Here is a 13,630-nt window from a genome sequence, read left to right on the forward strand (position 1 = left end):
ATGCAACTGACCCAGGACAGACTCAGGTTCGATTCCCAGAATCCCATATGGTCCCCTAATCCTGCCAGGAGCAATTTCTGAGTGCAGAGCCAAGAGTAACCCCTGAATGCTGCTGGATGTGACCCCAAAACAACAATAAAAAATATGTTTCCAACCAATGAGTAACAAAACGTATACTGAGGGAGTAACCCAACACAGGGATACATAGATGATGGGTAAATAAATGGATAGACAGATATAGAGATACATAGATTATAGATAGATGATAACCAGACTCAGAAAAATCCCCTATCCACCAAGAAGATGTGGGTGTGGTGCTCCCAGTAGCCCTGTGCAGGACCCAGGAGGAGCACAGAGCATGTATCACAGGAATTGGTGATTTGGGACAACTGCTGGGGTTGGGGTGGTCCAAGCCAGGAAACACACCATGCGTGCAAGTGGCTCCCCATGCAGCCAAGGAGAACTGAGCAGCCAGAACCTACCTTTCTACAATCGGGGGATGCTCAGATGTCCTGTAGGGCTGTGGTCCACCATGTTCTGACCTGAGAGGGCTGGCCCACACACCATCCTCCGCAGCAATTATAGCCTTTCACAACATGAGCTGCCAGGCCAAGGCCTACAGAGAGCTCTGCTGGAGCACCAGGAAGAACTGAAACCTGTCAGCACAGGATAAGGGCTTGGCAAAAGAGAAAACCTCAATTTCCCCTTGCCAGCTGCTGTGAGCAGTCCCACATGTGCCTGGCCTCACCCCACCCCCATTTTTAAATACCCTGTAATCTCCCAAAACCATAGAATTCTGGGGCTCAAGCTCACCAGGAGAGTAAGAAAGCAGTTAAATCCTGCACTCGCTTCGGCAGCACATATATTAAAATTGGAACGATACAGAGAACATTAGCATGGCCTCTGAGCAAGGATGACACGCAAATTCCTGAAGTGTCCATATTTTGTTAAGAATCTTCTAAAAATCTTTGATGGATTGCTGAAATATCTTACAGAACGTATCAGTGAAACATCTCATGAGAAAAGTGAAACTGAAGAGTATTTTAAACAATCTCAAGAAGGAGAATTTTTGTAAGCAGAAGAGTGTATTAGAAATTCCAAATCATGGGGAAAAGTTTCTTTTGGGAGGTGTTCCACAATTTCTGAGGCCTTGGGACCTTGGGAAGGAGATGAAGCAGATTCTGCTGGTGAACTCATTAGGCTGAAGGCTACTGCACATACCTTTTCTCTAAGAAGCAATGGTGTTTGAGATGCTGATGAAATGCATTCTAAAACCTCAACTGGACCACATTTTAAATTACGTAAGGAAGTCTTGGAAACTCCCTCATCCCCAATTTTGTCAAAGTCTAGTCTAGTCTTTCTGTTGAAGACACAGAAATTCCTGTGGATCTGATGCTGAGTGCTCGGAAGCTAGGGGAACCGGTCCAATCTGCTATTCCTTTACAGCCCCCTTACCAGCCCTTGGAGCAGCGAGCACCTTACCCTACAGGAAGAGACTATCTGCGTTCAAGCTGGAGAGGCCACCCCAGAAGCAGATAATAAGCAGTTTCTTAACCTCCAAGTTGCCTGAGGATAACAAACAGGAAATACATTCAATCTAAATTCAAAGCCCTATGACGAGAAACTGCCCAAAGGAACAAGACATGAAAAAAAAAAAAGCTGCAGCCTCGAACTGGGATGAACTGGGATTCATCTTTCTCTCAGAGACTAAGAAAGAGGTTGGCAGAGCATGGATTACAGTTAGTGTCAGAGAAACTCTCCCAGCAGTTCACTGAACTAGATTCGATGTTAAAAAGTGCTCTGGGTGATCGAGTTATGAAGTCTGACTCTTACGAAGAGAAAGTTCAAATGGAACACTCTATCTCAGCACAGTGACAGAATCATGGAATGTGAGCTGAAGAGGCGAAGGCCAGAACCTGCTGTGCATAGAAAGCCACACTATAGATCTCTCTCCATAGATTCACTCTCTCCATCACCAGTAAATAAAAACAAACAGTTCCTTATGGAGAGTAAGAGTCAGAAGCCTAGAGAAACTGATCATCGGAGATTCCAGGCAAAGGTAATGACTGAAGCATTTGAAAAAGAATTAAGAAGACATAAAATTCAAGAGAATACTGGGGCCAAAAAGATAGCATGGAGGTAGGGCTTTTGCCTTGCATGCAGAAAGTCAGTGGTTCGAATCCCGGTATCCCATATGGTCCCCCGAGCCTGCCAGGAGCGATTTCTGAGCGTAGAGCCAGGAGTAACCTCTGAGAGCTGCCGGGTGTGACCCAAAAACCAAAAAAAAAAAAAAAATTTTTTTTCAAGAGAATATTGTACCTCCAGGAATAAGTGACGAGGAGGAAACAGTGGAGGAAAATATACAGAGAATTTGTTCATAAAGGAACTCCAAAATGCAGTCAGCCCTGGAAGATGTATTCTAGAAGAACCACAACTCATAGCCCAAGAGATGGCTTGCCAAAGCCAAGCAAAGCAGTTCCAATTAAAATAAATGATCAGAATCTCCTGCCTTTGATGCTGGTGCAATTTCCATTTCTCTATGTTTATGGCCAAACACTGAACAAAATGTGGAAAAGCAAATCGCACAGATTGAACAACTCAAAAAAGATGTGTATAGAGAAAATCAATCAAAGAAGAAACTCCAGGACGAAATAGAAGAGGCCTTAAGGAAGCATGAACTCCTCACTGCACTTGTCAAGAAAGATTATGAACATCACAAGAAACTGACTTCAAGGACCACATTCACAGGCAGAAGTATACCCAATCAAAGATAAAAGAAAATCGACAGCAGATTGTTCTTGCCCGAAAATATTATGATGAATATAGAGTTCACGTACATTCAAAAATAATGAGAATGAGGACCCAGAAAGAAATGATATTTAAGAAACTATTTGAAGAAGGTTTACAAATTCAGAAGCAAAGATTATGAGACCTGAACTCTAGCCAGCATGGGGTCTGGGGAGACCCCAGTTTGAAGGCCTTGTCCCTAGCTTGGGGGTGCTGGGAGCCTTGGTAGGCCCACAGCCGTCCCCTCTCCTGCCCCCCCCCCCCCCCCGCCTCCAGGCCTTTCCTGGGACCCAGCCCAGGAGGCCAGAAAAAATGGGTGTTGGGTGGTCCCTCCTGGAGGGGATTCCAAGCTTTCCCCGTCCTTCTCCCAGTGAGGGGGGGAGGGCACAGGGAGGAGGGCGAGTAGATCCTGGCTTCCGGTTCTTTACCAAATCCTTTCTTGATCTAGAGGCCAGCTCTAGCCGGCATGGGGTCTGGGGAGACTCCAGTTCGAAGGCCTTGTCCCTTGCTTGGGGGTGCTGGGAGCCTTGGTAGGCCCCCAGCCATCCCCTCTCCTTCCCCCTGGCATCCAGGTCTTCCCTGGGACCCAGCACAGGCAGCCAAAAATGGTGGGTCCAAATTGGAGGGTGCTGAGAGCTGCTCATTTTTATTAAGGCAGTTCTTGGCCATTTCTTACCAGTCTACATGTTCAAAACCACGCGGGGGCTATTGCCCCCACGCACACAGTAAATATTAATAGTATATCCTATCCTTTGGTTATGTTTTGTGTATGTAGAGTATCCATCTTGTATTCTGCCCATATGCACACCCCTGTAAAGCTCATTTTCACTCCTTAACTCTATCAGCCCCAAGCATCAGTACCCCCCATTTACCCTTTTTAACTTCAGTACTTCACAGTCCCAATCACACACCAAAATGGTGCACTGGATTTAACAACCCCTACTATTTCAAAAGACTTAAGATGGACACGTATGGCTTTTGAATATTTTATGTCTATTTTCTTTGACAGCTATAACTCTTACTAAATATTCTCTTATACAGTGAAGATTTTCCCCACTTTTTATCTTTTCTTCTGTGAGCTGTTCAATTAGGAATTTTTGATGAAAGAGTCCCTCAGATTAATGCTTATGTTTAACCATGTCATGGGGATTTTTGGACTTGTTCTTGCAGCCCCATATGGGCCTATAACGCCATGTGGCATTGTTCCTTGTTTGTATAGGCACCTTAAAATGGGAAAATACTATACATACAAATAAGTTCCTATCTAATAGAGGTAGGAACACAGAAATCTTGTAGAGTAATGGGTCCTTACACCCTGAACATTGACATAATGACCTGGCACAGGCCTCAGAAGAATAGGCATTCTCCATTCACCCCTGAACCACAGAAGCTAACTACGAAACATCCAAGGTCATTTATAACATCATCTGGAAGCAATTCTCTATCAGGGAAGACCCTGCCACTGCTCTGACATTGACCTTCTCAAAAGAGACTTCCCTCAACACTAAGAAGACTCGACAACAATGACCTGCTTACAGGACAGGGCTCTCTGCATTGCCCTTTTATTGTGAGGTGAAACTAGAGGATGCTCTACACCATCCTGACTTCAATTTAAGATATGCAGATTTCAGTATCTTTAATACAGAAACATGATACCATCAACAGAGACTGTAAAAAATAAAAGTGTATTGGCACTACAGACAATGACTTGATTGGACAAACTAGTTTGCCTGGAGCCTAGAGTTGGTCTTCTGCCAGGAAACTTCAGGGGTAGTGTCTCCTCGTAATTAGGCCAAGGCTTTTCCTTTCCATGTCCCTCATATTTTGGTGGGCCTATGCAAACAATAGCTGCAACTCTAACACCGTTTATATGGTGCTCCTTTGACTCTAATCCTTAAAAAAAAAAAAAAAAACACAAACTTTTGTGATTAACTTAAACTAATATGCATGGGCAAGGAAATGTAAGAAAATACTATACCTTCAATGTTTGAGGAGTTACATAAGTTTTATGACCTTAGATTGCTTTGTGTACTGCTTAGAAATGTTATAATGTACTACAATCTGGGGACTTGAGGGACAAAGTAATTGTACATGGGTTCTATTTTATTTTTCTTAATGTTCTTTGGCTGAAAGTTCAAAAATTAAGGTATCAGCAAGGGGTTTTCTTCTAAGAATTCTGTTCATGGGTGATTGTCCTTCCACTGTAACTTTACCTTTTCCTCTTTCTTTGCATCTTTGTTCTCATAATTAAAAATAAATTTATTTAAAAAAAAAGATTATGAGACCTAAGAAACTATGCCAAAGAAAAGCGAGATGAACAAAAGAGACATCACCAGAATGAACTGGACTCAGTGGAGAACTACTATAAAGACCAGTTTGCATTGCTGGCAGAAGCTATATCACAGAAACATCAAGAACTCAAAGCCAGGGAGAAAATCCAGGCACAGACGTTATGTAAGGTGAAGAGAGTTGAGGTCTAAGATGGAGAAGGAAATTAGAAACTGCAGCACATGGTAACAGAGAATGATGACGATGCTTTCTTCTGGGAATTAGAAACCAACCACTTCAGAGCCTAGCTTCAACTGGCTTCTTTCAGTTCAGTAAAAATCCCTTATGACTTCCTAAGTGGGACTTCTGAAGGATTTCCCAGGGCAGAACCAGAATTGAGCCAGTCAACTAAACCAGAAGATGAATTTCTATGTCTAATGTACTCATTCTATAATAGTTTATGAACAATGTTTTAATTAAAATTTTCTTTAATGTTTAAAAAAGAAGATGGGCCCGGAGAGATAGCACAGCGATGTTTGCCTTGCAAGCAGCCAATCAAGGACCTAAGGTGGCTAGTTCGAATCCTGGTGTCCTATATGGTCCCCCATGCCTGCTAGGAGCTATTTCTGAGCAGACAGCCAGGAGGAACCCCTGAGCACTGCCGGGTGTGGCCCCAAAACAAACAAAAACAAAACAAAACAAAACAAACAAACAAAAAAAGGAAATAGTTAAGTCCTAACATAAATGGCCAACCCCAAAGAGTCAGCCCAGCCAGACCTCTTTGTAGGATCCTTTGCCTTCTCGGGAACATTTCTGTCCATTGATTGACACAAGATGCCTAAGAGCCTTTTGAGGCCCTGCACAAAGACCCAGTTTTCCTATAACCCGCACAAACTGAGCCATCTTCAAACTCTGCGATGTTCCTCCACTTGTTTCTCCTCAAATTTCCAAGAAACTTCCTAGAAACTTTTCTGCCTTCTCACTCTGACTGAGCATCTTAATTAATCCGTATTTTTCTATTTCTCTTTCTTCTTTCTTTTCTTTCTTTCTTTCTTTCTTTCTTTCTTTCTTTCTTTCTTTCTTTCTTTCTTTCTTTCTTTCTTTCGACTTTCTGACTTTCTTTCTTTCTCTTTCTTTTTTTCTTTCTTTTTTCTTTTTTCTTTCTTTTTATTTCCTTTCTATCCTTTCGTTCTTTCATTTTCCTTTCACTCTTCCTTCTTTCTGTTTCATTTCCATGTAAGCAATTCAGTTTTGTTTCTCAATAAGGGGAGGAGTGTTGGGTAGGTCCCTGAAGATGCATAAAAGGGAACACTGAGGGGAGCAGAGAGAGGATGTGGGGTGCGTTCCCTTCAGCAAGTGTGCAGGTAAGAGGGAACCAGGGGCGCCGCTAGCACTCAGACCAAGTTTGGACGAGACTGTCACTGCAGTTGCACCAACAGCAGGATTAGAAGTGGGAAGTGTCACCCCGTAGGGGAATGGACCAACCGGCTCCTCAGACAACTCTCCAAGAGTTGCAGAACACGGACAGTCTATCTGCCTGCCTGCCTGCCTGTCTGTCCCTCTCTATCTCTATCTCTCTCTCCCCACCTTCCCAAATCCTGGGGTTGTCTTCAGTCTGGAACCTGGACCCCTGGGAATTGGGGGTGGAAATGAGAATGTTATTGGGGGCTTTGCAGACTTCCCTGGCCCCCACCCCAATCTTCCTAAGGGAGAGCTGCGGGGTGCTTGTGGGGGAGGGATTTTCTCCTTTTGTTGCGCCTTTTGTTATTGAGACGCCCGGCCCCTTGGGAACCCCGAAGCTGCTGTCAGGGCCAGCGGGCAGAGCCAGGATTCAACCCCTCAAAAGTGAAACTTCTCCCCAAGACCTCCCCGTTCCGTTTCAAGATAGGGCCTCAGAGATAGGGAGAGAAGAAATGCTCTAACCCTAACCCCGGGCCTCTCCCTGCAGATCCTCCGGGTGCCTTCCACCCCACCCCAACTCAGGGACGAGGCATCCCTGCCCCACTCTCCTCTCTGGCCTGGGCAGGGGTGGCCACCTTGGTGTGGGGAGGAGCCAGTTCCTTGCAGAAGATGGGAATCCGGGGAGGGGGGGGGGGAGCAAATCCTTTTTATTTCTTTTCTTTCTCTTTCCTTTCGTTCTTTCTCTTTTCTTCCATTCTTCCTTTCTTCCTTCTGTTTCATTTCCCTGTAATAACTCAGTTTCATTTTTCAATAAGGGAAGGAGTGTTGAGTGGGTCCCGGAAGATGCATAAAAGGAAACACTGGGGGAGGGGCAGAGAGATTTGACTTTGCTGAGATTTGCACACACACACACACACACACACACACACACACACACACACACACACACAAAAGGAAGCCTCAAGTCCCCACCTCACCCCAGTGTTCCACCTTTCACAACTCACTGTATAGACTGGGAGCATCTCTAGGGACCTCAGGATGGGGCTGCTGCATCATCAGTAGGATGCGGATTGAAGGTTTTTTTTTTCAGGGGGTGCAGCGAGTGCCCCCTAGGGCCTGTCCTTCCTGAGGAGTTGATGTTGGTGGTCAGATACAAACTGGAGTGCCTGCCTCCCCCGGCTCCAGGCAGAGTCCCCTGGCTCCATTCAGTACACCAACGTATCCCCCCAGAGGAATGCCCCTGGACAGTATGGTGGGAGCCTAACTATGGCCCCCACCGCCCAGGCTGGGTACCCAGCACGCCCCTATCCCCGCCCAGCACCTATCGCTTGCCTGAGTTTCCCCGACTATGAACCCCCAGGAAAGAGGTAAGTCAGAATTCAGTAGAGTGTTCTCTGCCTACCAAGCGGGGAACCTGCAGCAGCAGAAGCTGAATCCAGGGGTGCCTGGGTTCTCATCCCAGGACATGGGGAGGGAGGTCCTGGGATCTTGGGGTGCTGTGTCTGGAGAGGGAGAGTAGGAAGGGGCAGGTCTCTGTCTGACTGTGACTGCCCTACCCTGCACCCCCTAGCCTAAAGTAAAAACTGTTCAGACACTGAATGAACATGGGGTGCAGGGGCTAGAGGCAAGAAGCAGAGCCTACCTGCGGGAGGACCACCTTCTTACTCCCCCCCCCCCACACACACACACACTCTGCAGAGATGCAGCCCCTGGTTACAAAGAGAAGAGCAAGAGCTTCAGCCCTTCTCCTGCGGAAAAGGAGTGGGGAGATGGTGGCCTAACCTACTGCCCGCCCTCTTCTTAGATTCAGGGCTGTCCTCAGGGTGACCTCAGTCACACAGGCTCCCAAAGTACCCAGATCCCAGGGAACCCCACGATGGCAGGGGCTAGGGGACAGCCAAGACACAGGTGTACTCTCACCCTGCAGGAAAATCGGAGACCCCAGGCCTCAGCAATATCTCAGCGTCTCAGTGGCAAGGTTCAACTCCTTCTCCTGACACCCCCAGAAAAGGACGGATACCATGAGTCAGCACCAGCAGTTAAACCCAGGACACCAGCAGTTCAACACAGGGGGGCAAAAGGGTGCCCCAGAGACCAAGGTAAGTAGGACAGAGGCCCAGGCAGGAGAGGTGACTCCCAGCTCTCCCTTCACACCAGTCCACCTCTCGTACCTTCTCTCTGCTCATCAGACACTCCCCCAGCACCCCCAAATCACTGTCAGGGAACAAAGCAAAACCTCAACGTCCCACAGCATAGCAGCCAGTCCTATAATCAGGTTTTGCTGCAACCTGTCCTGCCTCTGGTCCTCGTTTCGCTTCACTGTGTCCCCCACATAACCCTATATTGTACTTCCTCCTGCTGCTGACTTATTTCCCTCGCGTGACTTTTGTTCTGCCCACACGGTAGCAAAGGGCAGGATTTCATCTCTTCCCGGAATACAGCTGTGCACGCCTCCTTTCCGATCAGTGGATCAGCGCTTCTTGTTTTCCTGGGGAGATGCCTGATGGAATCCCTGGGGTCCTGTGGAAGTTTGATGCTGTGTTTGTGTGTGTGTGTGTGTGTGTGTGTGTGTGTGTGTGTGTGTGTGTGTGTGTGTGTGTGGCATCTCCACACCCATTGCCATAGCAGCTGCATCAAGTGACAGATGGTCCCACCGCCTTGTCCTCACACAATGTCCTGCCAACAATGAAGGTACCTGGGCTGGGTGGTTGGTAATATTGTCCTTCAGGTGCAAGAACATTCCCACTCCTGGGAACCGTGATGTCATCATAAATGTAAGTGAACAGGGGAAACAGCAACAGGATGGGCCAGGGTCTTTGGGGACCCCAAAGAATCACAATCTCGGTGATGCCAGGTTCTCTGGCCAAGCCCAACCTTCCCCTGGCCTCATCCATCCACTCAGCCATGCCTATCTCTGGCCATGCCTGTTGCATTAAATAAATGGTGATGGGATGAATGGAGGGGCCCTTCTGCTCCAGCTCGGGCCACGTGGCTTCAGCCCGCTCCAGGCTGCAGGTCTGCAGTACAGGATAGCGGCAAGGAAGGCTCACAGGCAGGTTTCAGGAGATATCATCTTTATTCATGGCCCTAGCCACTAGGCTAATCATTTAAGCATGCTTTCTTCAGCTATCCCTGCATTATACCTTGTCTCCATCCATCTCCCTTGCTGAATCTCTCACCAAATTCCTCCATCTCCAAACTCCTCCTGCAAATCTCCCTCCTGCCTTTCAGGTAATCCTATTCATACTTCCTAAAGACTCCTCCCAGAAATGGGCAGGTCTTTCTTATAGGTAAGGTTACAAAGGACGAATGGGGGATGGGGTTACAATGCCCACCCAACCCTCCTTTGACCCAACTCTCCAGCCACCCCAACTATCTGCCCACGTCTATCATATAGCCACTTCAATTCCTAACCACATCCATTAAACCAGCCTCTCCCACCAGTCACTCCCCCATCTCTGGCCATGCCCAGCTCTGACCACACCCATCCAACTCACCATGCCAATTGGTCACTCCCACCATTTAATCACACCTACATTTTTTTCTCTTTTTTAAAATTTTTTATTTAAACAACTTTATTACATACATGATTGTGTTTGGGTTTCAGTCATGTAAAGAACACCACCCATCACCAGTGCAACATTCCCATCACCAATGTCCCAAATCTCCCTCCTCCCCACCCAACCCCCGCCTGTACTCTAGACAGGCTTTCTATTTCCCTCGCACATTCTCATTATTAGGATAGTTCAAAACGTAGTTATTTCTCTAACTAAACTCATCCCTGTTTGTGGTGAGCTTCATGAGGTGAGCTGTAACTTCCAGCTCTTTTCTCTTTTGTGTCTGAAAGTTATTATTGCAAGAATGTCTTTCATTTTTCTTAAAACCCATAGATGAGTGAGACCATTCTGCATTTTTCTTTCTCTCTCTGACTTATTTCACTCAGCATAATAGATTCCGTGTACATCCATGTATAGGAAAATTTCATGACTTCATCTCTCCTGGCAGCTACATAATATTCCATTGTGTATATGTACCACAGTTTCTTTAGCCATTCATCTGTTGAAGGGTATCTTGGCTGTTTCCAGAGTCTTGCTATGGTAAATAGTGCAGCAATGAATAGAGGTGTAAGGAAGGGATTTTTGTATTGTATTTTTGTGTTCCTCGGGTATATTCCTAGGAGTGGTATAGCTGGGTCGTATGGGAGCTCGATTTCCAGTTTTTGGAGGAATCTCCATAGTGCTTTCCATAAAGGTTGAACTAGATGGCATTCCCACCAGCAGTAGATAAGAGTTCCTTTTTCTCCACATCCCTGCCAACACTGCTTGTTGTGCCAATCTCTTGAGTGTGAGGTGGTACCTCATAGTTGTTTTGATTTGCATCTCCCTGATGATTAGTGATGTGGAGCATTTTTTCATGTGTCTTTTGGCCATTTGTATTTCTTCTTTGTCAAAGTGTCTGTCCATTTCTTCTCCCCATTTTTTGATGGGATTAGATTTTTTTTCTTGTAAATTTCTGTCAGTGCCTTGTATATTTTGGAGATTAGCCCCTTATCTAATGGGTATTGGGTGAATAGTTTCTCCCACTCAGTGGGGGGCTCTTGTATCCTGGGCACTATTTCCTTTGAGGTGCAGAAGCTTCTCAGTTTAATATATTCCCATCTGTTAATCTCTGCTTTCACTTGCTTGGAGAGTGCAGTTTCCTCCTTGAAGATGCCTGTAGTCTCAATGTCCTGGAGTGTTTTGCCTATGTGTTGTTCTATATATCTTATGGTTTTGGGTCTGATATCGAGCTCTTTCATCCATTTGAATTTAACCTTCGTACATGTTGTTAGCTGGGGGTCTAAGTTCAATATTTTGCAAGTGGCTAGCCAGTTGTGCCAACACCACTTGTTGAAGAGGCTTTCTTTGCTCCATTTAGGATTTCTTTTTTTTTTTTTTTTTTTTTTTGGTTTTTGGGCCACACCCGGTAACGCTCAGGGGTCACTCCTGGCTATGCGCTCAGAAGTCGCTCCTGGCTTGGGGGACCATATGGGACGCCGGGGGATCGAACCGCGGTCCGTCTCCTAGGCTAGCGCAGGTAAGGCAGGCACCTTACCTCCAGCGCCACCGCCCGGCCATTTAGGATTTCTTGCTCCTTTATCAAAAATTAGGTGATTGTATGTCTGGGGAACATTCTTTGAGTATTCAAGCCTATTCCACTGATCTGAGGGCCTGTCTTTATTCCAATACCATGCTGTTTTGATAACTATTGCTTTGTAGTACAGTTTAAAGTTGGGGAAAGTAAAAAAAAGTAAAAAAAAAAGGGGGGGCCGGGTGGTGGCGCTAGAGGTAAGGTGCCTGCCTTGCCTGCGCTAGCCTAGGACGGACCACGGTTCGATCCCCTGGCGTCCCATATGGTCCCCCAAGCCAGGAGCAACTTCTGAGCGCATAGCCAGGAGTAACCCCTGAGCGTCACAGGGTGTGGCCCAAAAACCAAAAAAAAAAAAAAAAAAAAAGTTGGGGAAAGTAATTGCTCTTATATTCTTTTTCCCAATGATTGCTTTAGCTATTCTAGGGTGTTTATTGTTCCAAATGAATTTCAAAAGTGCCTGATCCACTTCTTTGAAGAATGTCATGGGTATCTTTAGAGGGAACGCATTAAATCTGTACAATACTTTGGGGAGTATTGCCATTTTAATGATGTTAATCCTGCCAATCCATGAGCAGGGTATGTGCTTCCATTTCCACGTGTCCTCTCATTTCTTGGAGCAGAGTTTTATAGTTTTCTTTGTATAGGTCCTTCACATTTTTAGTTAAGTTGATTCCAAGATATTTGAGTTTGTGTGGCACTATTGTGAATGGGGTTGTTTTCTTAATGTCCATTTCTTTCTTATTACTATTGGTCACACCTACATTTTAGTCATGCTGTCTGACCATGCCCATTTATTTAGTCACATCTCTAACCACGCCCATCATTTAGTCATGCCCAATCTTTGGCCACTCCCACCTCTCTGACACACCCATCCAGTTAGCCACACCCAGCTCTCTGGCCATGCCCAGCTCTCTGGCATGCCCATCCAATTAGGCATATCCATCTCTGGCCACGCCCATCAACCCAGCCCACCCCACCCTTTCCTCCACCCATGTGTCCTTCCAGACCCCACATTCCTGCTCACAGTGGGGCCAGAGGGCAGGGCACTGAGACTAGGGGTCTATGCTGCCTCCTGCAGGATCCCAAGAACACCCTGTTCAGCCAGTATGAGGAGAAGATGCGTCCCTGCATCGACCTCATCGACTCCCTGCGGGCTCTGGGTGTGGAACAGGACCTGGCCCTGCCCTCCATTGCTGTCATCGGGGACCAGAGCTCGGGAAAGAGCTCGGTGCTGGAGGCCCTGTCAGGGGTAGCCTTGCCCAGGGGCAGTGGTAAGTATGGGGACATGCAGACGACTCATGGAAATCAGATAGGACAGCTTAATCCAAATAAAGGGAGCAGGCCCAGTGCACTCCAAGTGTCCCTTAGACCCTGGCCAGCTATGGTCCAAAGCTGAATGCAGCCCCCCTCGGTGGGGGTGTGCCTCTGCCCTCTAACTACTTGATGCCAGACCTGGCCCTGACCATAAGTTCTGAGAATCTCCTGGCTTCTCTCCCATAATCTTTGTGAGCAGGGTGCAAGGTGGTTCTGAAAAAGAGCAATTGCCCAGCTCGTGTGAGGTCCTGGGTGCAGGCCCCAGCACCATCACTGGACACACAGAATAGGGGAGGAGGGATTGTACAGTGGATGATGCACTTCAGGATCAAGTTCAATCCCCAACACCATATATGGTCCACAAGAGTGAACTCAGCATAACTGGGTGTTATGGGCCCAAACACACACACACACACACACACACACACACACACATACAGCAAATTGCTATAATGATGGTGTGAAAGCTCACATTATCCTTAAAAAAATGAATCTCAGGGGCCGGAGAAATAGCATGGAGGCAAAATGTTTGCCTTGCATGCAGAAGGTCATTGGTTCGAATCCCAGCATCTCATATGCTGGTACCCCAAGCCTGCCAGGAGCTATTTCTGAGCATGAAGCCAGGAGTAACCTCTGAGCGCTGCCGGGTGTGACCCAAAAACCAAAATAAATAAATAAATCTCAGATGGAATGAGCAATAGTGCAGAGAGATAGTACAGGAGTTAAAACA

General features: G+C 46.6%; 1 protein-coding gene, 1 non-coding gene and 1 pseudogene across 2 annotated transcripts in view; all 3 read left to right on the top strand.

The window, feature by feature from the left end:
* Positions 1-841: 841 nt before the first annotated feature.
* Positions 842-948, top strand: LOC126026793 (U6 spliceosomal RNA). The gene has a single exon (XR_007502012.1). It is a non-coding gene; the product is annotated as a U6 spliceosomal RNA (small nuclear RNA).
* LOC126025899 (centrosomal protein of 95 kDa-like) lies at positions 914-5,191 on the top strand (annotated as a pseudogene).
* Positions 5,192-8,477: 3,286 nt separating this feature from the next.
* MX2 (MX dynamin like GTPase 2) overlaps positions 8,478-13,630 on the top strand; it is a 37,314-nt gene continuing 32,161 nt past the window's right edge. Inside the window, exons 1-2 of the mRNA XM_049785621.1 lie at positions 8,478-8,555; positions 12,665-12,857. Of these exons, the coding sequence (XP_049641578.1) occupies positions 8,478-8,555; positions 12,665-12,857 (271 nt within the window). The remainder of the gene's footprint in view (positions 8,556-12,664; positions 12,858-13,630) is intronic.

Source organism: Suncus etruscus, chromosome 13 (assembly GCF_024139225.1).
Source record: "Suncus etruscus isolate mSunEtr1 chromosome 13, mSunEtr1.pri.cur, whole genome shotgun sequence".
Lineage (NCBI taxonomy): Eukaryota > Metazoa > Chordata > Mammalia > Eulipotyphla > Soricidae > Suncus > Suncus etruscus.